A 25,450-nucleotide genomic window follows, 5' to 3' on the forward strand; every position below is an offset into this window, starting at 1 on the left:
TGGACCAGGTTATGATCAGACCTTCCAAGTGGAGGTCATTGTGCGAGAAACCACAGGCCAGGAACTCCTCCAGAGACCAGAGGTCCCTGGACGGGGCCTTGGGAGTTGGCTCCGCCTCCCAGTCCGACAGGCTCGTCGATCGATACGGTGATTGACCTCTAAGCTTGGCTCCCCAAACTTTGAAAGGGGCCTGAGTAGCACTTATTCCTGAGCCGTTACAACTACGGGATTAACGTCCAACCACCGTCATAAACACGAACAAGATGGCCGACTACCAACTCAGTCAACGTATAATGGTTATATACTACCACCCGGTGGCCAAGAGTATTCCACAAACACAACGAAGAGTTTGTGGTGAAAAGATCACATGTCAATGATGCTTCAGAAGTGCTGATGTGTTTGTCCATCACTGTCATGGAAGCTTCTGTCAAGTGTGCGAAGCTGAAGACACCTGGAGGACATGTGCAGCATTTGGATTGTTTGGATAAAAAGGACAAAACTAGATACAACTGGATAATAAACAAATGGAAGAGATAAAGCTGTGTTTGTGACAGGTGTGTCAGCGACAGGTGTGTCAGCGACAGGTGTGGCAGCGACAGGTGAACAAGACTGCATTCCTTCTTCTAGATCAAGATTGTGACTGAACTTGTCAAACGTCTTTATCCTTGTGGCACATGATTTGTTGTTGAACTATGTTATAAAAGTGTGAGTCAACAACACACTATGTTGTACTGATGTCTCTGACAGACACACCTCCTCACTGACGGTTCATCAGTGTTTCCCTGAGTCTGGATCAGAAGGAGCTGAGCTCACCTGGAAGTTTCACCTACAAACATGGACACAAGTCTTCAGAGCAGAGAGCTGCTCACAGGTCAGTGACTTTCTTCATGTTGTCATGTTCCCCAGTGAGAGTGTGAATGCATGAGTCAAGAGTGAGTTTGTGAGGTGAATAAATGAAGCAAGAGTAAGGAGAATAAATGAATCAAGAGTGAGGTGAATACATTAATCAAGAGTGAGGTGAATAAATGGATCAAGAGAGATGTTAATAAATGAATCAAGACTGAGGTAAATAAATGAATCAAAACTGAGGTGAATCAAGAATGAGGTGAATAAATGAATAAAAAGTGAGGTGAATAGATTAATCAAGAGTGAGTTTGTTAGGTAGATTAATTAATTAAGACTCAGGTGAATACATGAATCAAGATTAAGGTGAATAAATTAATCAATAGTGAGGTGAATGAATTAATCAAGACAGAGGTTAATAAATGAATCAAGACTGGGGTAAATACATGAATCAAGAGTGAGATGAATCAAGAGTGAGGTGAATAAATGAATCAAGAGTGAGGTGAATACATGACTCAAGAGTGAGGTGAATCAAGAATGAATCAAGAGTGAGGTGAATACCTTGATCAAGAGTGAGGTGAATAAATGAATCAAAAGTGAGTTTGTGAGGTTAATAAATGAATCAAGACTGGGGTAAATACATGAATCAAGAGTGAGATGAATAAAGAGTGAGGTGAATAAATGAATCAAAACTGAGGTGAATAAATGAATCAAGAGTGGGTGGATAAATGAATCAAGAGTGAGGTGAATAGATGAATCATGAGTGAGGTGAATACATGAATCAAGACTGAGGTGAATAAACGATTCAGGAGTGAGGTAAATAAATGAATAAAGATTGAGTTTGTGAGGTGAATAAATTAGTTAGGAGTCAGGTGAATACATTAATCAAGACTGAGGTGAATAAATGAATCAAGAGTGAGGTGAATATACAAATCAAGAGTTGGGTGGATAAATGAATCAAGAGTGAGGTGGATAAATGAATCAAGACTGAGGTGAATACATGAATCAAGACTGAGGTGAATGAATGAATCAATAGTGTGGCCGGAGAGGAATAATTGAATCAAGAGTGTGGTCGTGAGGTGAATAAATGAATGAAGAGTGTGGTTGTGAAGTGAATAAATGAATGAAGAGTGTGGTCGTGAGGAGAATAAATGAATGAAGATTGTGGTGAATAAATGAATCAAGAGTGTGCTCCTGAGGTGAATAAATGAATCAAGAGTGTGGTTGTGAAGTGAATAAATGAATGAAGATTGTGGTGAATAAATGAATCAAGAGTGTGGTCGTGAGGTGAATAAATGAATGAAGAGTTTCTTCGTGAGGTGAATAAATTAATCAAGAGTGTGGTCGTGAGGTGAATGAATGAATCAAGAGTGTGGTTGTGAGGTGAATAAATGAATGAAGATTGTGGTGAATAAATTAATCAAGAGTGTGGTCGTGAGGTGAATAAATGAATGAAGAGTTTCTTCGTGAGGTGAATGAATGAATCAAGAGTGTGGTTGTGAGGTGAATGAATGAATCTTTATTGTGAAAATGTTTGAACAAGTAACAAACATTTTTTCAGTTGAATTCAAATGTAACCAGTAATTCTTCATGATGGCTCCTCATAGCTCCTGATACTACATCACTTCCTGTTCATGATGATGAAGCTGATTGATAAACATGACTCCTCAGAGTTTAGACACAACCATCTATGTGGTCACACCTCCTTCTTCCTCATGTAGAATGTTGACATCACATGTGAGAGACAGTCTTCTGTCCACGTCTTCTTTCATCTCTCATGACTTTGTTCTGCTGCTGCTTCAACGCGATGGACCCAAGTTGACTTGTTGACCAGAACCATTAGATCCATGATGCTGTTGTGTTTGTGTGCAGGTGTGGACACAGAGGAGGAAGATCCTCCCTCTAAAAAACTTCTGGGTGAAGACCATGACAGTCAGACCAGAGCTCAGAGGTGAGAAGATCACTTCTCCTGTCAGACCTTCAAATACTGGAATCATTTTCTCACTTCAACTTGTGTGTGTTCAGATCAAAGCTACGTACATCTGCTGGACCTGGACCTGGACCTGGACCTGGACCTGGACCTGGACCTGGACCTGGACCTGGACCTGGACCTGGACCTGGACCTGGACCTGCTCCCAGCTGCGTGTCTCTGAAGAGTGACGTGTCTATGGGAAGAGATATTGACTTCAAAGGTGAACAGAAGCATCAGAGGTGAGAGACAACAGGAGCAACATGAGAACATCTAGTAGTTATTTAAATATGAAGAGAAAACTATACAGTATATCTATACACATGAGAGGAAGAAGGTAAGAGAGACAGAGAGACAGAGAGGGAGAGAATTAATTGCAGTGTTTGCAGTATTGCAATTAAATATTTGTTTTACATTGCATGTGATTAAGGTGAGGTATTGTCTCGTGATTTTTTGCAGTGTTCAGTGTTTTTTATTTTTCGGCCTGGCTGAAAATAGTGCAATATAAATATAAATAGAACAAATAAATTACGTTTTAAATAGTGCATTGATGGAAGTTATATTGCATTCAGCAGTCTGATGGCCGGAGGGAAGAAGCTGTTGCTAAATCTTTCTGTTACGCAGAGGATACTGCGGAACCTTCTGCCAGATGCCAGGAGAGAGAACGGTCCATAGAGGGGGTGGTTGGGGTCAGACAGAATCCTGTAGGCTCTGTTCAGGCAGCGAGATTTTGCAACGTCCTGGATGGGGGGGAGTGGTGTCTCGATGATCTTCTCCGCTCACTGGCTCACAGAAACAAAAGGGCAACACAAGGAAAACTTGCTACTTGTGTGTGTTCAGATCAAAGCTACATACATCTGCTGAACCTGGACCTGGACCTGGACCTGGACCTGGACCTGGACCTGGACCTGGACCTGGACCTGGACCTGGACCTGGACCTGGACCTGGACCTGGACCCGGACCTGGACCTAGACCTGCTCCCAGCTGTGTGTCTCTGAAGAGTGACGGGTCTATGGGAAGAGATATTGACTTCAAAGGTGAACAGAAGCATCAGAGGTGAGAGACAACAGGAGCAACATGAGAACATCTAGTAGTTATTTAAATATGCAGAGAAAACTATACAGTATATCTATACACATGAGAGGAAGAAGGAAAGAGAGACAGAGAGGGAGAGAATTAAAGCAGTGTTTGCAGTATTGCACTTAAATATTTGTTTTACATTCACCACAGAATATTGCATGTGATTAAGGTGAGGAAGTGTCTGATGATTTTTTGCAGTGTTTCTTATTTTTCCACCTGGCTGTTGTCGGGAGAAAAAACTGTTAAAGCATCCAGGCCTGTTAGAACACTATCAACGACACTTGACAGCACTTTTTTGAAAATTGATTACTGTTGTTTTGTGGTAAAATGACTGTTTTCTCTAGACATTTACGTCGGTATCTGCTCCAAAGATGCGTCGTCAGTGACGTAGCTTCAGTTTAGCTTCATCTACGTCACTAAGATGGCGGCTGTTAAGGGTGTGTAGCGATCCTGCTCTACCTAGTAGAATGCGGGACCCCGAATTCGCCAATTTACTTATAATAGACAAAGGCACACAAAACCCCACAATCAATTTAAACTAAAGATGTGACTTGATAAAGCAGTGCAAACTCAAAATAGTCACCAGTTTGTCCATCAGTATTCAAAATAAACGTTGCAGGCCTGAATCGTCGCTCGGGCGCGTTGAGTCCAAAAACGATGAGGCCGCTTCGCTTCGCAAAGCCAGTAAATAAAAAGGTACCTGAGCATCTGGTGGATCGACGCGGGTTCCTAGTCGAGGGGACTTGGAGGTGGTTGGTTAGCTTATCCAGCTAACCGGCTTCAGGTGGTGTTGGCGATCCTGTCAGCTGTGAGACGTCAACAAGTTGTTACGCGAGTTGCGCAATACCGCCAAACTCTTTAACTCTGCTCTGGACGCTTGGTCTCGACTGTCTGACAGAACAATCACCAATGCTTGATTCTGTTGTTCACACCCTTGGATCGCCGTTGTCCCCCATAAAAAAACTTGCTGTGTCACGCTGTAAAACGTTGTTTAAAAAGTCCCAGTCTCAGCTGACAGTCATGCCATCACCGAAAATAAATATTCAATGATAAGTTAAAGGGTTCATCATTTGAATATAATACATTTAAATCAAGCACAACACAAAGCACATCACTCAGTGTAAACAGTGGGTTACAGGTGGAATCGATCCACACTCAATTTTCCGGCCATTTGAGTGCACAGTTGAGTGCTCATTGCGCACTACATTTTTGCACACTGCTAATTGGGACATTCGTACAATAACGTGTAACAACAATCGCACTGGGATCGTACATTAAAAGCACATATAACTCACTTACAACGTACGATGCGCGCAACCGCTCACGGACAAGTGACACGTGTGGACCACTTACTTTCACCTTGTGCAACCGTGCGAGTGACATGCGTTCGTTGATGAATCTCCCCTCTATTCCAAAAGAAATAAGAAAAAAAAGGAATAACACATCTTAGTTTTAACACTTTTGAATAATAATAATAATAATAATAATAATCAACTTAAATACTGGCTCACAGAAACAAAAGGGCAACACAAGGAAAAGGCACTCATGGGCAAGTAGGCCGAGCAAAAATCTCATCATTTTGCAACAATGAGTTAGGTTTTTAATGTTAGGTTTTTAAAACATCCAAACAAAACAACCAAAGTTACGGTACTTGGAGCTCACCTTTTCTGTTAGAGGCTAAATCTGATCAGTGGAGGTCGTAACACATCACACCTTCAAATACTGGAAACATTTTCTTACTGCTACTTGTGTGTGTTCAGATCAAAGCTACGTACATCTGCTGGACCTGGACCTGGACCTGGACCTGGACCTGGACCTGGACCTGCTCCCAGCTGTGTGTCTCTGAAGAGTGACAGATCTATGGGAAGAATAATTAACTTCAAAGGTGAACAGAAGCATCAGAGGTGAGAGACAACAGGAGCAACATGAGAACATCTAGTGTTTATTTAAATATGCAGAGAAAACTATACAGTATATCTATACACATGAGAGGAAGAAGAAAATAACAATAATAATAAATCTTATTTAAAACCACCTCTCAGGAGACTCAAGGTCGCTGGACAATAAAATCACAAATACAATACAATCACACAATACAATAAAGTCACACAATACAATAAAATCACAAATACAATACAATCACACAATACAATAAAATCACAAATACAATACAATCACACAATACAATAAAATCACACAATACAGGTGGTTTTGAGCTGAGCTGTAAAGAGGGAGAGAGAGTTCCAGTGTGGGGGTGGAAGTGACGAGTTGGGTTTGCATGGAAGGTAGAGCTGGGTGTCATCATCGAAGCAGTGGAAACTGCTGGTGAAAGAGAGACAGAGAGGGAGAGAATTAATGGCAGTGTTTGCAGTATTTCAATTGAATGTTTATTTTACATTCACCACAGAATATTGCATGTGCAGCTGCTGTGGGACAGACAGGTGCTGTTGGACTCATGAAGAAATCCACAACTTGATGTCAAATACAGTGAATTCATTTCACTGGATCATTCCATCTGTTGTTGAAGAAGTTTGTATCATGTGACGACCAACAGTCTCTTCAGTTGTTGAGTCAAGAAGAAGAATTCTAAATAGTGCAACTACTTTTCTTCTCCTCCACCTGAAGTCTTGTGAAACTTGACACACAACAAACGTGATGAAATATTCATCAAAAGTCAAGTTTGATTTGAGTGTTTTTCTTGTGATGCAACATTCACGTGGATCATATGAGCGCCTCAGATGAAGGTCACTGATAAGAGAAAATACTTCAAGTGATTTAAGAGTCACTGATTCAATGATTGAGGGAATGTTTGAGTCGTCAAAGACTGTTAGTTGATCCTCAACAATCATTCTTTCACTCACAGCTGTGTGTGTTTCTATCAGCAGTTAGTGACTCTTGGTGACTTCAACTGAAGATGTTCATGAGTCAATGCAGCTCAAAACTTCTCTTTTATTGAGCTTCACGAACTGCTCGTCAAAAGTGCTGCAGACAGTCGTGGAGGAAAGTCGACTCACAAGAGAAGAAGCAACAAACTGCAGCCATGAGAATGAAATCACGACTGAAGTGTGAGACAAACTTGTGTTTCACCTGGTTTTCCATGAATGTGGAAGATTCTATCTTAGGTGGTCTGCACATGGAAGAGTCAGAGTCTTGCTCAGATCATTGGTGTCCTTGTAGAAGTAGACAGAACTTATTGACGGCCTGATGTTCTTCACAGAGAGGATCAGCAGGTCTCGGATGTTCTCAGTCTCCAGTGTGTCCAGCAGCATCAGACAGATGTGGACTCCACACTTCAGGTACGTTCAAGTCTTCAGCCTCACCTGCTGACTACAACAGCTGCTAACTCACCAGTCAGCTGCTTCTGCTGCTTCATGAAGCTCTGATCCTGGACAACTCCACCTGTCAGCTTCATACATGAAGTAGAAGGTCTGGTGTGGCTGAGACTCTTGTTTAGTTTTAGAGAGAAGATGAGATTTGAATGTGACTCAGACTCTCTGGTCCTACTCTTGAAGAAAGTATTGCTCAACAGGTCCTGGTTAGACTTGGACTGAGACATACCTCTGGTGACCTCTGTAGGTCACATGATCAAGTCACATGTTTGTGTTTCAGCTGCTGGAGGACAAGGTCATGACCCTGGTGAAGGAGGAACTGGAGAGAGTGAAGAAGTTTCTCAGACCAGGTGAGCAGAAACACCTGGATGATGAGGAAGAGGAGGAGTTGAAGTGTGAAGAGGAGCAGATGAGGAGCAACAGAGAAGATTTCCTGAAGATCATCCTGAACCTCCTGAGGAGCATGAAGCAGGAGGAGCTTGCTGGTCTTCTGTGGGGAAGTAAGAGGATTTGAACCTTCAACCTGCTGAAAATGAAGTCTTGAATCTATTAGAACATTTGAGATTGAAATTCCTGCAGCTGATGAGAAGATTGATCTTCAGCTTCTAGAATCGTGTGACTCATGTGACTTCTCTTCTTCAGGAAGTCGTGTAGAAAAGATTCAACGACTGCTGAAGAGGAGCCTGAAGAAGAAGTTCCACAGTGTGTCTGAGGGGGTCGCTAAAGCAGGAAACTCTGCTCCTCTGAATCAGATCTACACGGAGCTCTACATCACTGAGGGGGGCACAGACCAGGTCAACCAGGAGCACGAGGTCCGACAGATCGAAGCAGCCACCAGGAACCAGACCAGACCAGAAACCACCATCAGACAAGAAGACCTCTTTAAAGCCTCACCTGAGAGAGACCCACCAATCAGGAGCCTGCTGACGAAGGGCGTGGCTGGCATTGGGAAGACCCTCCTGACACAGAAGGTCACTCTGGACTGGACTGAAGGCAAAGCCCACCAGAACTTCCACTTCATGTTTCCTTTCACCTTCAGAGAGCTGAACCTGCTGAAAGAGAAGAAGTTGAGTTTGGTGGAACTTGTTCATCTTTTCTTTCCTGAAACCAAAGATCTCAGCAGTTTTGAAGGACTCGAGGTTCTGTTCATCCTTGACGGTCTGGACGAGTGTCGACTCCCTCTGGACTTCCTCAACAGTCGGGTCCTGACAGCAGCTACAGAGTCCACCTCAGTAGACGTCCTCCTGACAAACCTCATCAGAGGGAATCTTCTTCCCTCAGCTCGTCTCTGGATGACCACACGACCTGCAGCAGCCAATCAGATCCCTCCTGAGTGTGTGGACATGGTGACAGAGGTCAGAGGGTTCACTGACCTCCAGAAGGAGGAGTACTTCAGGAAGAGGTCCAGTGATGAGGAGCAGACCAGCACCATCATCTCTCACATCAAGACCTCCCGAAGCCTCCACATCATGTGTCACATCCCGATCTTCTGCTGGATCACTGCCACAGTTCTGGAGGACATGTTGAAGAGCGGAGACACAGGACAGCTGCCCAACACCCTGACTGAGATGTTCATCTACTTCCTGCTGGTTCTGTCCAAAGTCAAGAAGCTGAAGTACCATGGAGCAGCTTGGACAGACACAGTTTGGGATCCTGAGAGCAGCAAGATGATGGAGTCTCTGGGAAAACTGGCTTTTGAGCACCTGAAGAAAGGAAACTTGGTCTTCTATGAATCAGACCTGACAGAGAGTGACATCGACATCACAGCTGCTTCACTTCACTCAGGAGTGTTCACTCAGATCTTCAGAGAGGAGAGAGGACTGTACCAGGACCAGATGTTCTGCTTCATCCACCTGAGTCTTCAGGAGTTTCTGGCTGCTCTTCATGTTCACCAGAAGTTCTTCAACTCTGAAGTCAACCTGCAGTCAAGAATCGTTGACATAGAAAAGTTCTACCAGAAAGAAATCAATGATGCTGTAGAAAGTCCAAATGGACATCTGGACTTGTTCCTGCGCTTCCTTCTGGGTCTTTCTCTGCAGACCAGCCAGAGTCTCCTGACAGGTTTATTGAAACAAACAGGAAGAAGCTCTTGGACCAATCAGGACACAGCAAAGCTCATCAAGAAGAAGATCAGTGAGAATGTGTCTCCAGAGAGAATCATCAACCTGTTCCACTGTCTGAATGAAGTGAAGGACACTTCTCTGGTGGAGGAGGTCCAACAGCAGCTGAGATCAGGACGTCTCTCCACAGATCAACTGTCTCCTGCTCAATGGTCCACCCTGGCCTTCATCTTACTGTCCTCAGAGGAACATCTGGACGAGTTTGACCTGAAGAAATACTCTGCTTCAGAGGAGGTTCTTGAGAGGCTTCTGCCGATGGTTCAAGCTTCACATAAAGTTCTGTAAGAGGATCATTGGAACATCTCTGAAGATATAAACATCAACGTTTGATTTCCTGTTTCATTTTTTTCAGGCTGAGAGACTGTAAACTGACAGAGAGAAGTTGTTCACTTCTGTCCTCAGTCCTCAGCTCTCCGTCCTCTAGTCTGACTCTACTGGACCTGAGTCACAACTACTACCTGCAGGATCCAGGAGTGGAGCTGCTGTCTGCTGGACTGAAGAGTCCACACTGTCACCTGGAGACTCTCAGGTCAGAACATCATTTCTACAGCTTCAGAGCTTGAGTCACAAGTAACTAGTAGGAGTCGACTCTCGAATCACAAGTTAAAGTTAATTCTCATATCAACTCACAAGTCACACATTCCTAGTCCCAGTGAACACTGAAGTGACAAATAACTAGTCCGAGTCAAGTCTCAAGTAACAGATCCAGAATCTGAGTCGACTCTCAAGCCCCAAATCACAAGGACGACTCAGGTCTCGAGTCACAAATCACTAGTTTAGGTCAAGTCTTAAGTCACAAATCACTAGTCCTAGTCGACACTTGAGTCACAAATAACTAGTATGAGTCGAGTCACTATGAATAAGTCCCAGTTGACTCGAGTCACAAATTCCGAGTCTCAGTCACGAGTCATAGGTGTGACTCGAGTCTCCATCTCTGCCAAAAGTATTGTCTTGAAACATGGAAGGAGATTATTTCCAAATATCAATGAAAAGGTGAGTAAACTCTTGATTTGACCCTCGCAGGCCTCCATATTCAAACCTGGAAATACAGAGAAAACATTTGAAACCTGGAGATTTAAAGAAACGACACATGTTTGAACAATGATGGAGGGAAACTTTGAAGACTTTGATGAATGAAAACATAATTAGAAGTAGAAAATAACAAGTTTATAGAAAGAAAACTTGATAGAAATCTTCAATTGAGACATTTTCATGAATCACAAATAAAAGGTGTCACCAGATGAAAACAAGTTGATCGATGTATTGATTGATAAACAACCTTCAAAAATAATCTACAAACATCTTTGTTTTTCTCATGACTTTTATTCATTTATTTCTATTGTGACTTTAGTTTTTCTTCTTCTCTTGTGTTTGTTTCTGGTATAAAAACAACATCAATCCTCTCACAACAGTCTCTGTGTATCATGTGACACTTTTATAAATAATGAAACAAAGTCAGGAAAGTGTTGAACTGATGAAAACATCATTATTTCATGTGTTTGATCAAGTTGATCCTGATTGATAGAAAAGTCTTCAAATATTCACACAATCATGTGATGATCTTATGAATGTAAAGAGTTCAGTGTTTCCTCAAATCAAGTCTTTCAAGTCAAAATAGAGAAAAAGTCACTTGTTGACGACACTCGTCTCTTTCACAGGCTGATCGAGTGTCGACTGACAGAGAGAAGTTGTTCACTTCTGTCCTCAGTCCTCAGCTCTCCGTCCTCTAGTCTGACTCAACTGGACCTGAGTGACAACGACCTGCAGGATCCAGGAGTGGAGCTGCTGTCTGCTGGACTGAAGAGTCCACACTGTCACCTGGAGACTCTCAGGTCAGAACATCATTTCTACAGCTTCAGAGCTGAAATGTGAAAGTCAGAGGTGAGACTCCAGAGAGTCAAAGTTTTGTCTTCAGTTTGTTCTTCAATGAAGCAGCTGATTCTAAGTGACATCAGTCTTCAGCAGGTTCTGACACTTGAACTTTGTTTATTTTGACTTCTGCTGGGGTCGTGCTGTTCAGTATGTTGACACATATTTACTGATCTCAAATACATTCAAAGACATTTGAGTGACACTTGTGATGTTCTAACTTGTTCTGTTTCTAGATTTCAATGCAGGGTAATGTTCATGGTGATGTGAGCATGTGTGATAAACACATCAGGAACTGTATGAAAACTGAAACATGTTCTTCTTCATCACAAGTCATATCATCATCACAATATTGAACAGTGTCATCACACATCCTGCTCTTATCTCTTCATTTCTACTCATCTTTGTCACCATTCTTGATTTCTCTCTTCCTTTCTCTTGTTGTTTTGTTCGTCACACATCACTAGTCCGAGTCAAGTGTCGAGTCACACATCACTAGTCCGAGTCAAGTGTCGAGTCACACATCACTAGTCCGAGTCAAGTGTCGAGTCACACATCACTAGTCCGAGTCAAGTGTCGAGTCACACATCACTAGTCCGAGTCAAGTGTCGAGTCACACATCACTAGTCCGAGTCAAGTGTCGAGTCACACATCACTAGTCCGAGTCAAGTGTCGAGTCACACATCACTAGTCCGAGTCAAGTGTCGAGTCACACATCACTAGTCCGAGTCAAGTGTCGAGTCACACATCACTAGTCCGAGTCAAGTTTCGAGTCATAAATCACTAGTCCGAGTCAAGTGTCGAGTCACACATCACTAGTCCGAGTCAAGTGTCGAGTCATAAATCACTATTCCGAGTCAAGTTTCGAGTCATAAATCACTAGTCCGAGTCAAGTTTCGAGTCATAAATCACTAGTCTGAGTCAAGTCTCGAGTCATAAATCACTAGTCCGTGTCAAGTTTCGAGTCATAAATCACTAGTCTGAGTCAAGTCTCGAGTCATAAATCACTATTCCGAGTCAAGTTTCGAGTCATAAATTACTAGTCCGTGTCAAGTTTCGAGTCATAAATCACTAGTCCGAGTCAAGTTTCGAGTCATAAATCACTAGTCCGAGTCAAGTCTCGAGTCATAAATCACTAGTCCGAGTCAAGTTTCGAGTCATAAATCACTAGTCCGAGTCAAGTTTCGAGTCATAAATCACTAGTCCGAGTCAAGTCTCGAGTCATAAATCACTAGTTTGAGTCAAGTCTCGAGTCATAAATCACTAGTTTGAGTCAAGTTTCGAGTCATAAATCACTAGTTTGAGTCAAGTTTCGAGTCATAAATCACTAGTCCGAGTCAAGTCTCGAGTCATAAATCACTAGTTTGAGTCAAGTCTCGAGTCATAAATCACTAGTTTGAGTCAAGTTTCGAGTCATAAATCACTTTTATTCATTTATTTCTATTGTGACTTTAGTTTTTCTTCTTCTCTTGTGTTTGTTTCTGGTATAAAAACAACATCAATCCTCTCACAACAGTCTCTGTGTATCATGTGACACTTTTATAAATAATGAAACAAAGTCAGGAAAGTGTTGAACTGATGAAAACATCATTATTTCATGTGTTTGATCAAGTTGATCCTGATTGATAGAAAAGTCTTCAAATATTCACACAATCATGTGATGATCTTATGAATGTAAAGAGTTCAGTGTTTCCTCAAATCAAGTCTTTCAAGTCAAAATAGAGAAAAAGTCACTTGTTGACGACACTCGTCTCTTTCACAGGCTGAACTACTGTGGACTGACAGAGAGAAGTTGTTCACTTCTGTCCTCAGTCCTCAGCTCTCCGTCCTCTAGTCTGACTCAACTGGACCTGAGTCACAACTTGAACCTGCAGGATCCAGGAGTGGAGCTGCTGTCTGCTGGACTGAAGAGTCCACACTGTCACCTGGAGACTCTCAGGTCAGAACATCATTTCTACAGCTTCAGAGCTGAAATGTGAAAGTCAGAGGTGAGACTCCAGAGAGTCAAAGTTTTGTCTTCAGTTTGTTCTTCAATGAAGCAGCTGATTCTAAGTGACATCAGTCTTCAGCAGGTTCTGACACTTGAACTTTGTTTATTTTGACTTCTGCTGGGGTCGTGCTGTTCAGTATGTTGACACATATTTACTGATCTCAAATACATTCAAAGACATTTGAGTGACACTTGTGATGTTCTAACTTGTTCTGTTTCTAGATTTCAATGCAGGGTAATGTTCATGGTGATGTGAGCATGTGTGATAAACACATCAGGAACTGTATGAAAACTGAAACATGTTCTTCTTCATCACAAGTCATATCATCATCACAATATTGAACAGTGTCATCACACATCCTGCTCTTATCTCTTCATTTCTACTCATCTTTGTCACCATTCTTGATTTCTCTCTTCCTTTCTCTTGTTGTTTTGTTCGTCACACATCACTAGTCCGAGTCAAGTGTCGAGTCACACATCACTAGTCCGAGTCAAGTGTCGAGTCACACATCACTAGTCCGAGTCAAGTGTCGAGTCACACATCACTAGTCCGAGTCAAGTGTCGAGTCACACATCACTAGTCCGAGTCAAGTCTCGAGTCACACATCACTAGTCCGAGTCAAGTGTCGAGTCACACATCACTAGTCCGAGTCAAGTCTCGAGTCACACATCACTAGTCCGAGTCAAGTGTCGAGTCACACATCACTAGTCCGAGTCAAGTGTCGAGTCACACATCACTAGTCCGAGTCAAGTGTCGAGTCACACATCACTAGTCCGAGTCAAGTGTCGAGTCACACATCACTAGTCCGAGTCAAGTGTCGAGTCACACATCACTAGTCCGAGTCAAGTGTCGAGTCACACATCACTAGTCCGAGTCAAGTGTCGAGTCATACATCACTAGTCCGAGTCAAGTGTCGAGTCATAAATCACTAGTCCGAGTCAAGTCTCGAGTCATAATTCACTAGTCCGAGTCAAGTCTCGAGTCATAATTCACTAGTCCAAGTCAAGTCTCGAGTCATAAATCATTAGTCCGAGTCAAGTCTCGAGTCATAAATCACAAGTTCGAGTCAAGTCTCGAGTCATAAATCACTAGTCCGAGTCAAGTCTCGAGTCATAAATCATTAGTCCGAGTCAAGTCTCGAGTCATAAATCATTAGTCCGACTCAAGTTTCGAGTCATAAATCTCTAGTCCGAGTCAAGTCTCGAGTCATAAATCACAAGTTCGAGTCAAGTCTCGAGTCATAAATCACTAGTCCGAGTCAAGTCTCGAGTCATAAATCACTAGTCCGAGTCAAGTCTCGAGTCATAAATCACTAGTCCCAGTCAAGTCTCGAGTCATAAATCACTCGTCAGAGTCAAGTCTCGAGTCATAAATCATTAGTCCGACTCAAGTTTCGAGTCATAAATCTCTAGTCCGAGTCAAGTCTCGAGTCATAAATCACTAGTCCGAGTCAAGTCTCGAGTCATAAATCTCTAGTCCGAGTCAAGTCTCGAGTCATAAATCACTAGTCCGAGTCAAGTCTCGAGTCATAAATCACTAGTCCGAGTCAAGTCTCGAGTCATAAATCACTAGTCAGAGTCAATACTCGAGTCATAAATCATTAGTCCAAGTCAAGTCTCGAGTCATAAATCATTAGTCCGAGTCAAGTCTCGAGTCATAAATCACTAGTCAGAGTCAAGACTCGAGTCATAAATCATTAGTCCGAGTCAAGTCTCGAGTCATAAATCCCTAGTCCAAGTCAAGTCTCGAGTCATAAATTACTAGTCAGAGTCAAGTCTCGAGTCATAAATCACTAGTCAGAGTCAAGTCTCGAGTCATAAATCATTAGTCCGACTCAAGTTTCGAGTCATAAATCTCTAGTCCGAGTCAAGTCTCGAGTCATAAATCACTAGTCCGAGTCAATTCTCGAGTCATAAATCATTAGTCCGACTCAAGTTTCGAGTCATAAATCTCTAGTCCGAGTCAAGTCTCGAGTCATAAATCACTAGTTTGAGTCAAGTCTTGAGTCATAAATCACTAGTTTGAGTCAAGTCTCGAGTCATAAATCACTAGTCAGAGTCAAGTCTCAAGTCATAAATCATTAGTCCGACTCAAGTTTCGAGTCATAAATCTCTAGTCCGAGTCAAGTCTCGAGTCATAAATCACTAGTCCGAGTCAAGTCTCGAGTCATAAATCATTAGTCCGACTCAAGTTTCGAGTCATAAATCTCTAGTCCGAGTCAAGTCTCGAGTCATAAATCACTAGTCCGAGTCAAGTCTCGAGTCATAAATCATTAGTCCGACTCAAGTTTCGAGTCATAAATCTCTAGTCCGAGTCAAGTCTCGAGTCATAAATCACTAGTTTGAGTCAAGTCCTGAGTCATAAATCACTAGTCCGAGTCAAGTCTCGAGTCATAAATCACTAGTCCGAGTCAAGTCCTGAGTCATAAATCACTAGTCCGAGTCAAGTCTCGAGTCATAAATCACTAGTCCGAGTCAAGTCCTGAGTCATAAATCACTAGTCAGAGTTAAGTCTCGAGTCATAAATCACTAGTCCGAGTCAAGTCTCGAGTCATAAATCACTAGTCAGAGTCAAGTCTCGGGTCATAAATCACTAGTCCGAGTCAAGTGTCGAGTCATAAATCACAAGTCCGAGTCAAGTCTCGAGTCATAAATCACAAGTCCGAGTCAAGTCTCGAGTCATAAATCACTAGTCCGAGTCAAGTTTCGAGTCATAAATCACTAGTCCGAGTCAAGTTTCGAGTCATAAATCACTAGTCCGACTCATGTTTCGAGTCATAAATCACTAGTCCGAGTCAAGTTTCGAGTCATAAATCACTAGTATGAGTCAAGTTTCGAGTCATAAATCACTTGTCCGAGTCAAGTCTCGAGTCATAAATCACTAGTCCGAGTCAAGTTTCGAGTCATAAATCACTATTCCGAGTCAAGTCTCGAGTCATAAATCACTAGTATGAGTCAAGTCTCGAGTCATAAATCACTAGTCCGAGTCAACTTTCGAGTCATAAATCACTAGTCCGAGTCAAGTCTCGAGTCATAAATCACTAGTTTGAGTCAAGTCTTGAGTCATAAATCACTAGTTTGAGTCAAGTCTCGAGTCATAAATCACTAGTTTGAGTCAAGTCTCGAGTCATAAATCACTAGTTTGAGTCAAGTCTCGAGTCATAAATCACTAGTTTGAGTCAAGTCTCGAGTCATAAATCACTAGTTTGAGTCAAGTCTCGAGTCATAAATCACTAGTTTGAGTCAAGTCTCGAGTCATAAATCACTAGTCCGAGTCAAGTTTCGAGTCATAAATCACTATTCCGAGTCAAGTCTCGAGTCATAAATCACTAGTATGAGTCAAGTCTCGAGTCATAAATCACTAGTCCGAGTCAACTTTCGAGTCATAAATCACTAGTCAGAGTCAAGTCTCGAGTCATACATCACTAGTCCGAGTCAAGTTTCGAGTCATAAATCACTAGTCCGAGTCAAGTCTCGAGTCATAAATCACTAGTTTGAGTCAAGTCTTGAGTCATAAATCACTAGTTTGAGTCAAGTCTCGAGTCATAAATCACTAGTTTGAGTCAAGTTTCGAATCATAAATCACTAGTCCGAGTCAAGTCTCGAGTCAAAAATCACTAGTCCGAGTCAAGTCTCGAGTCATAAATCACTAGTTTGAGTCAAGTCTTGAGTCATAAATCACTAGTCCGAGTCAAGTTTCGAATCATAAATCACTAGTCCGAGTCAAGTCTCGAGTCATAAATCACTAGTCCGAGTCAAGTTTCGAATCATAAATCACTAGTCCGAGTCAAGTCTCGAGTCATAAATCACTAGTCCGAGTCAAGTTTCGAGTCATAAATCACTAGTCCGAGTCAACTTTCGAATCATAAATCACTAGTCCGAGTCAAGTCTCGAGTCATAAATCACTAGTGTGAGTCAAGTCTCGAGTCATAAATCACTAGTCCGAGTCAAGTCTCGAGTCATAAATCACTAGTTTGAGTCATAAATCACTAGTTTGAGTCAAGTCTCGAGTCATAAATCACTAGTCCGAGTCAAGTTTCGAGTCATAAATCACTATTCCGAGTCAAGTTTCGAGTCATAAATCACTATTCCGAGTCAAGTCTCGAGTCATAAATCACTAGTCCGAGTCAAGTCTCGAGTCATAAATCACTAGTCCGAGTCAAGTCCTGAGTCATAAATCACTAGTCCGAGTCAAGTCTCGAGTCATAAATCACTAGTCCGAGTCAAGTCCTGAGTCATAAATCACTAGTCAGAGTTAAGTCTCGAGTCATAAATCACTAGTCCGAGTCAAGTCTCGAGTCATAAATCACTAGTCAGAGTCAAGTCTCGGGTCATAAATCACTAGTCCGAGTCAAGTGTCGAGTCATAAATCACTAGTCTGAGTCAAGTGTCGAGTCATAAATCACAAGTCCGAGTCAAGTCTCGAGTCATAAATCACAAGTCCGAGTCAAGTTTCGAGTCATAAATCACTAGTATGAGTCAAGTTTCGAGTCATAAATCACTTGTCCGAGTCAAGTCTCGAGTCATAAATCACTAGTCCGAGTCAAGTTTCGAGTCATAAATCACTATTCCGAGTCAAGTCTCGAGTCATAAATCACTAGTATGAGTCAAGTCTCGAGTCATAAATCACTAGTCCGAGTCAACTTTCGAGTCATAAATCACTAGTCCGAGTCAAGTCTCGAGTCATAAATCACTAGTTTGAGTCAAGTCTCGAGTCATAAATCACTAGTTTGAGTCAAGTCTCGAGTCATACATCACTAGTCCGAGTCAAGTCTCGAGTCATACATCACTAGTCCGAGTCAAGTTTCGAGTCATAAATCACTAGTCCGAGTCAAGTCTCGAGTCATAAATCACTAGTTTGAGTCAAGTCTTGAGTCATAAATCACTAGTTTGAGTCAAGTCTCGAGTCATAAATCACTAGTTTGAGTCAAGTCTCGAGTCATAAATCACTAGTTTGAGTCAAGTCTCGAGTCATAAATCACTAGTTTGAGTCAAGTCTCGAGTCATAAATCACTAGTTTGAGTCAAGTCTCGAGTCATAAATCACTAGTTTGAGTCAAGTCTCGAGTCATAAATCACTAGTCCGAGTCAAGTTTCGAGTCATAAATCACTATTCCGAGTCAAGTCTCGAGTCATAAATCCCTAGTATGAGTCAAGTCTCGAGTCATAAATCACTAGTCCGAGTCAACTTTCGAGTCATAAATCACTAGTCAGAGTCAAGTCTCGAGTCATACATCACTAGTCCGAGTCAAGTTTCGAGTCATAAATCACTAGTCCGAGTCAAGTCTCGAGTCATAAATCACTAGTTTGAGTCAAGTCTTGAGTCATAAATCACTAGTTTGAGTCAAGTCTCGAGTCATAAATCACTAGTTTGAGTCAAGTCTCGAGTCATAAATCACTAGTCCGAGTCAACTTTCGAGTCATAAATCACTAGTCCGAGTCAAGTCTCGAGTCATAAATCACTAGTCCGAGTCAAGTCTCGAGTCATAAATCACTAGTCCGAGTCAAGTCCTGAGTCATAAATCACTAGTCAGAGTTAAGTCTCGAGTCATAAATCACTAGTCCGAGTCAAGTCTCGAGTCATAAATCACTAGTCAGAGTCAAGTCTCGGGTCATAAATCACTAGTCCGAGTCAAGTCTCGAGTCATAAATCACTAGTCAGAGTTAAGTCTCGAGTCATAAATCACTATTCCGAGTCAAGTTTCGAGTCATAAATTACTAGTCCGTGTCAAGTTTCGAGTCATAAATCACTAGTCCGAGTCAAGTTTCGAGTCATAAATCACTATTCCGAGTCAAGTTTCGAGTCATAAATCACTAGTCCGAGTCAAGTCTCGAGTCATAAATCACTAGTCTGAGTCAAGTGTCGAGTCATAAATCACAAGTCCGAGTCAAGTCTCGAGTCATAAATCACAAGTCCGAGTCAAGTTTCGAGTCATAAATCACTAGTATGAGTCAAGTTTCGAGTCATAAATCACTTGTCCGAGTCAAGTCTCGAGTCATAAATCACTAGTCCGAGTCAAGTTTCGAGTCATAAATCACTATTCCGAGTCAAGTCTCGAGTCATAAATCACTAGTATGAGTCAAGTCTCGAGTCATAAATCACTAGTCCGAGTCAACTTTCGAGTCATAAATCACTAGTCCGAGTCAAGTCTCGAGTCATAAATCACTAGTTTGAGTCAAGTCTTGAGTCATAAATCACTAGTTTGAGTCAAGTCTCGAGTCATAAATCACTAGTTTGAGTCAAGTCTCGAGTCATAAATCACTAGTTTGAGTCAAGTCTCGAGTCATACATCACTAGTCCGAGTCAAGTCTCGAGTCATACATCACTAGTCCGAGTCAAGTTTCGAGTCATAAATCACTAGTCCGAGTCAAGTCTCGAGTCATAAATCACTAGTTTGAGTCAAGTCTTGAGTCATAAATCACTAGTTTGAGTCAAGTCTCGAGTCATAAATCACTAGTTTGAGTCAAGTCTTGAGTCATAAATCACTAGTTTGAGTCAAGTCTCGAGTCATAAATCACTAGTTTGAGTCAAGTCTCGAGTCATAAATCACTAGTCCGAGTCAACTTTCGAGTCATAAATCACTAGTCCGAGTCAAGTCTCGAGTCATAAATCACTAGTCCGAGTCAAGTCTCGAGTCATAAATCACTAGTCCGAGTCAAGTCCTGAGTCATAAATCACTAGTCAGAGTTAAGTCTCGAGTCATAAATCACTAGTCCGAGTCAAGTCTCGAGTCATAAATCACTAGTCAGAGTCAAGTCTCGGGTCATAAATCACTAGTCCGAGTCAAGTCTCGAGTCATAAATCACTAGTCAGAGTTAAGTCTCGAGTCATAAATCACTAGTCCGAGTCAAGTCTCGAGTCATAAATCACTAGTCCGAGTCAAGTCTCGAGTCATAAATCACTAGTCAGAGTTAAGTCTCGAGTCATAAATCACTAGTCCGAGTTAAGTCTCGAGTCATAAATCACTAGTCCGAGTCAAGTCTCGAGTCATAAATCACTAGTCCGAGTCAAGTCTCGAGTCATAAATCACTAGTCCGAGTCAAGTCTCGAGTCATAAATCACTAGTCAGAGTCAAGTCTCGAGTCATAAATCACTAGTCCGAGTCAAGTCTCGAGTCATAAATCACTAGTTTGAGTCAAGTCTCGAGTCATAAATCACTAGTTTGAGTCAAGTCTCGAGTCATAAATCACTAGTTTGAGTCAAGTCTCGAGTCATAAATCACTAGTTTGAGTCAAGTCTCGAGTCATAAATCACTAGTTTGAGTCAAGTCTCGAGTCATAAATCACTAGTCCGAGTCAAGTTTCGAGTCATAAATCACTATTCCGAGTCAAGTCTCGAGTCATAAATCCCTAGTATGAGTCAAGTCTCGAGTCATAAATCACTAGTCCGAGTCAACTTTCGAGTCATAAATCACTAGTCAGAGTCAAGTCTCGAGTCATACATCACTAGTCCGAGTCAAGTTTCGAGTCATAAATCACTAGTCCGAGTCAAGTCTCGAGTCATAAATCACTAGTTTGAGTCAAGTCTTGAGTCATAAATCACTAGTTTGAGTCAAGTCTCGAGTCATAAATCACTAGTTTGAGTCAAGTCTCGAGTCATAAATCACTAGTCCGAGTCAACTTTCGAGTCATAAATCACTAGTCCGAGTCAAGTCTCGAGTCATAAATCACTAGTCCGAGTCAAGTCTCGAGTCATAAATCACTAGTCCGAGTCAAGTCCTGAGTCATAAATCACTAGTCAGAGTTAAGTCTCGAGTCATAAATCACTAGTCCGAGTCAAGTCTCGAGTCATAAATCACTAGTCAGAGTCAAGTCTCGGGTCATAAATCACTAGTCCGAGTCAAGTCTCGAGTCATAAATCACTAGTCAGAGTTAAGTCTCGAGTCATAAATCACTAGTCCGAGTCAAGTCTCGAGTCATAAATCACTAGTCCGAGTCAAGTCTCGAGTCATAAATCACTAGTCAGAGTTAAGTCTCGAGTCATAAATCACTAGTCCGAGTTAAGTCTCGAGTCATAAATCACTAGTCCGAGTCAAGTCTCGAGTCATAAATCACTAGTCCGAGTCAAGTCTCGAGTCATAAATCACTAGTCCGAGTCAAGTCTCGAGTCATAAATCACTAGTCAGAGTCAAGTCTCGAGTCATAAATCACTAGTCCGAGTCAAGTCTCGAGTCATAAATCACTAGTCAGAGTTAAGTCTCGAGTCATAAATCACTAGTCCGAGTCAAGTCTCGAGTCATAAATCACTAGTTTGAGTCAAGTCTCGAGTCATAAATCACTAGTCCGAGTCAAGTCTCGAGTCATAAATCACTAGTCCGAGTCAAGTCTCGAGTCATAAATCACTAGTCCGAGTCAAGTCTCGAGTCATAAATCACTAGTCCGAGTCAAGTCTCGAGTCATTAATCACTTTTAAATAATGAAACAAAGTCAGGAAAGTGTTGAACTGATGAAAACATCATTATTTCATGTGTTTGATCAAGTTGATCCTGATTGATAGAAAAGTCTTCAAATATTCACACAATCATGTGATGATCTTATGAATGTAAAGAGTTCAGTGTTTCCTCAAATCAAGTCTTTCAAGTCAAAATAGAGAAAAAGTCACTTGTTGACGACACTCGTCTCTTTCACAGGCTGATCTTATGTCGACTGACAGAGAGAAGTTGTTCACTTCTGTCCTCAGTCCTCAGCTCTCCGTCCTCTAGTCTGACTCAACTGGACCTGAGTGACAACTACCTGAAGGATCCAGGAGTGGAGCTGCTGTCTGCTGGACTGAAGAGTCCACACTGTCACCTGGAGACTCTCAGGTCAGAACATCATGTCTTCAGTTCTTCTGGTCTCATGATTTAATGAAACTGTTTCTCCTTCATTACAGTCTGTCAGAGTGTCAGATCTCAGCAGGAGGTTGTTCTTCTCTGGCCTCAGCTCTGACATCTAACCCGTCCCATCTGAGAGAGCTGGACCTGAGCTACAACGATCCAGGAGGACCAGGACTGGAGCTGCTGTCTGCTGGACTGGAGAGTCCAGACTGGAGGCTGGAGACTCTCAGGTATGGACGGAGCAGCAGAACTCACTGACTGAGCTCCAAAGATCTTCAGACTGAACATGTGATCAGAAGCAGAGAGATGTGAGTGTGTGACGCTCCTCAGACTCTTCATCTGAACTGAGCACATGAATCCAACTCTCAGAGCTTCTCCATGTTCTCCTGCTGGACACCAGTGGAAGAACAAGGAGACAGTGGAGACTGAGCGAGTGTTTCTAGATCCATCTTTGTTGTGGTCAACACAGTCATGAAAGAACGTCCACTTAGCAGCATGAAGTCATGAAACATCTGAAGTCAAATGAATCTGATCTTCTCAATGTTTCTTCCTCCAGGCTGAATCGTGGACCACAGAGATCAACATCTGGAGATGAGAAGTGTAAGTTTGATTTGATTGATGGATGAGAACTCCTCAACTCTGTCAGCTTCTCGTGGAGCAGTTGTGATGTTGGTGACTTCATGTTACACTTGAATCTGCTGATGGAGCTTCATCAAGTCCAGGTCACTGCCCAGAACACTGGTCACCAACATGGTGTCCAGCAGCAGCTGGTGAGGAGCCTCCGTGCAGATGTAGAAGCAGCAATGTTGACTTTCCTCATCATCTCACACTCATTCATTCACTCTTTTCACTCTTTGACTTGAGAGTGCAAATGAAGATCATCACGTTCTCAGTGGAGTGAGAAGATCTCAGTGCAGCATCTCACCTGGATGATGGTGGAGATGAACGCAGAGATGTTTCCACAACATGAAGAAACATCATGTTAGCTACATGCTAGTTTAGCTGCTGACTTGATATGGACACACTGGTGTCAATCAAATGTGACAGTCATCTCCTCACGATTATTATGGGATGTTCCAGTTCTCCTGGTTCTTCTCTGGAGGTGGTCCCAGTCTCAGAAGACTTCACTTTGATGGTGATCTCCACTAGATGTCAACAAACAGAGCAGCCCTCCCTGGCTTGCTGGGACAATGAGTCCATGATTGTCTTGAAGAGAAAGTTCTTCCACCATCATCACCTCTCGTGTCTTCTTCTCTCAGACTTCCGTCCACTCTCACTGGACCCGGACACAGCACACCGGCGCCTCCTACTGTCCAACGACAACAGGACGGTGGAACTTGTGACGCAGGATCAGGATTATCTGGACCATCCCGACAGATTCCACCGGTGTCTTCAGGTGATGAGCAGAGAAGCTGTGACTGGACCATGTGACTGTGAGCTGGAGTGGAGAGGAGGAGCTTCTATCGCACTGACTCTCAGAAGAGACGGAGGGAAAGAAGACGAGTCTGAGTTTGGACAGAACCGTTATTCCTGGAGTCTGAGCTGCTCTGATGATGAAGGATATAAATTCTGTCACAATAAGATAGAAACTATCATCAAGAGTCCAGAAGTTTCTCACAGAGTAAGAGTGAAGATCAACGTTCATGAATCTGGATATTTGCAGTTTTACAGTGTCTCCTCTAATGGTGTTCTTCTACCCCTCAACACCTTCTTCATCTCCACTGAACCTTTGTATCTGGGATTTGGACTCAAAGAGGTTCCTGGTTCTGGTTCTTCAGTGTGTGTGCGTGAGCTGAGTGTGTGAGTGTGTTCCTCCATCAAACGTGTGTAGCTGCTGTCAATCATCATGAAAAGTGCTGACAGTGAGGAAAGAAGAAATCTGCTCCTGAAACAAACGTGTTGTTTTGAAGGAAGAAAGAATGTGAAGAATTGTTGAAGAAACTTTCTCTTTCATCACTTGTTGTTCAGTCGACTGTAAGAGTTGAAGCTCAAGTACAGCCGAGCACATGTCAGGATCTTCTGATGGTTGATGTTCTAATGATGCACACACGTGACAACATGAATATGAAGTGTAGCGTTCATACTTCTGTCACTTCTTTCTCTTTTATTCTGACAATAAAGTGCATCAGTCTCCATGAAGCATAAACCTGACGACCTGAAATACAATCAAAGAAAACACTCGTCTCTGAACTGAAGCAAAAGTTGATCATTGACTCTATTGTTGACACTCAGCAGTAACTTCAGCAGCTAAACTGTCGACTGACGCTCTAAACTTCACATCCACACGGTAAGTGGTGCGTTCATGGACCAATTCAAACTATGAGATGAAATAACAGCTTTAATCAAAAGTGATCAATGTGGTGTTCAAAAGATGCTGAGACGAGGGAGACGGCAGCGTAAAGAACTGACTGGATATAAAAGAGGGAAAAACATTCCAGAGGTATCAAAGGCAGATGCTCCAAACTTGATAAATATGTTCTGAAAGACTTTTATTTTCATCCAGTTGTTTTTCTGCTGGATAAAAAAAAAGCCATGAATTCATAAAGTGACATTCAACTGAAGAAATGAAGATCTGAGTCACTGTAGTCCGAGCATATATTTTACATGTGGACACTCGAAATATCCCTTAAAACACAGAAAAGCATAAAAGTCCTGTTTATTAAACTTCCTTTTCCTTTTCGCTTTGCTTTACCAGGGGATCCACCATTAGGACATAAAACCAGTGCTGTGTGTCAAATCGCATACTACTCTTAGTATACTAGAAGTTAGTATGCATCAGGATAGTGTACATACTAACTAGTAACTAATTCTCCACAGATAGTATGTCTCAAATCAAACTCTGCTGCTACACACTAACCAGAAATCACATGACAGCTTCTTCTTCTACTTCTATTTAATGATGTTTCAAGCAGCTGTTTGAACGCTATCGCCACCTGCTGGCAGCACGTATTGCAACTTTGGAAAAAGAAATAAAGAAAAAATATGAGAATCTAAATATTCGCGAGATATTTAAGATGGTATCAGCAGCGAAGACGTGTTTATCCTCCTACTGCTGCTGAAAATACACCTGTAAGTATATGAATATAATTGCATTTATATATGATGTAACTTCCGTTTAAAACGTCACTAAGATCGCGGCTGTTTAGTGTGGTTAGTGTCCATCGAACCATGCTCAGTTTTGTGGGCGTGTTAGTACGCCAATTTAGTGTGCATGGCGCACTAAATTTCGCATACTAAGAATTGAGACGCACTAACGCACTAAAAATACTAACTTTTAGTACGCTAGTATGCGATTTGAGACACAGCACCGGAATCCCCAAATTTGGATACTATACGTATACGTATTCGTCGAATGAATCTAGAGCCGAACGGAGCCAAAAAAACCCAAAGCTCCCCAAAGTGCCTCCTAGAGTTTTACTCCCTACACATGAATGA

General features: G+C 42.1%; 1 protein-coding gene across 1 annotated transcript; it reads left to right on the plus strand.

Annotated features, from left to right (window-relative positions):
• Positions 1-713: 713 nt before the first annotated feature.
• LOC148083102 (NACHT, LRR and PYD domains-containing protein 12-like) lies at positions 714-24,064 on the plus strand. The gene is made up of 15 exons (XM_087786252.1): positions 714-871; positions 2,716-2,794; positions 2,869-3,054; positions 3,653-3,868; positions 5,653-5,796; positions 7,110-7,188; positions 7,502-7,721; positions 7,864-9,622; positions 9,694-9,870; positions 11,000-11,173; positions 12,973-13,149; positions 21,830-22,003; positions 22,072-22,245; positions 22,572-22,615; positions 23,275-24,064. The coding sequence occupies exons 1-15, from the start codon at positions 835-837 to the stop codon at positions 23,817-23,819; spliced, it is 4,185 nt and encodes a 1,394-aa protein (XP_087642378.1). The 5' UTR covers positions 714-834; the 3' UTR covers positions 23,820-24,064.
• The last annotated feature ends 1,386 nt before the right edge of the window (positions 24,065-25,450 follow it).

This window comes from Callionymus lyra, chromosome 3 (genome assembly GCF_982586985.1).
Source record: "Callionymus lyra chromosome 3, fCalLyr1.hap1.1, whole genome shotgun sequence".
Classification (NCBI taxonomy): Eukaryota; Metazoa; Chordata; class Actinopteri; order Syngnathiformes; family Callionymidae; genus Callionymus; species Callionymus lyra.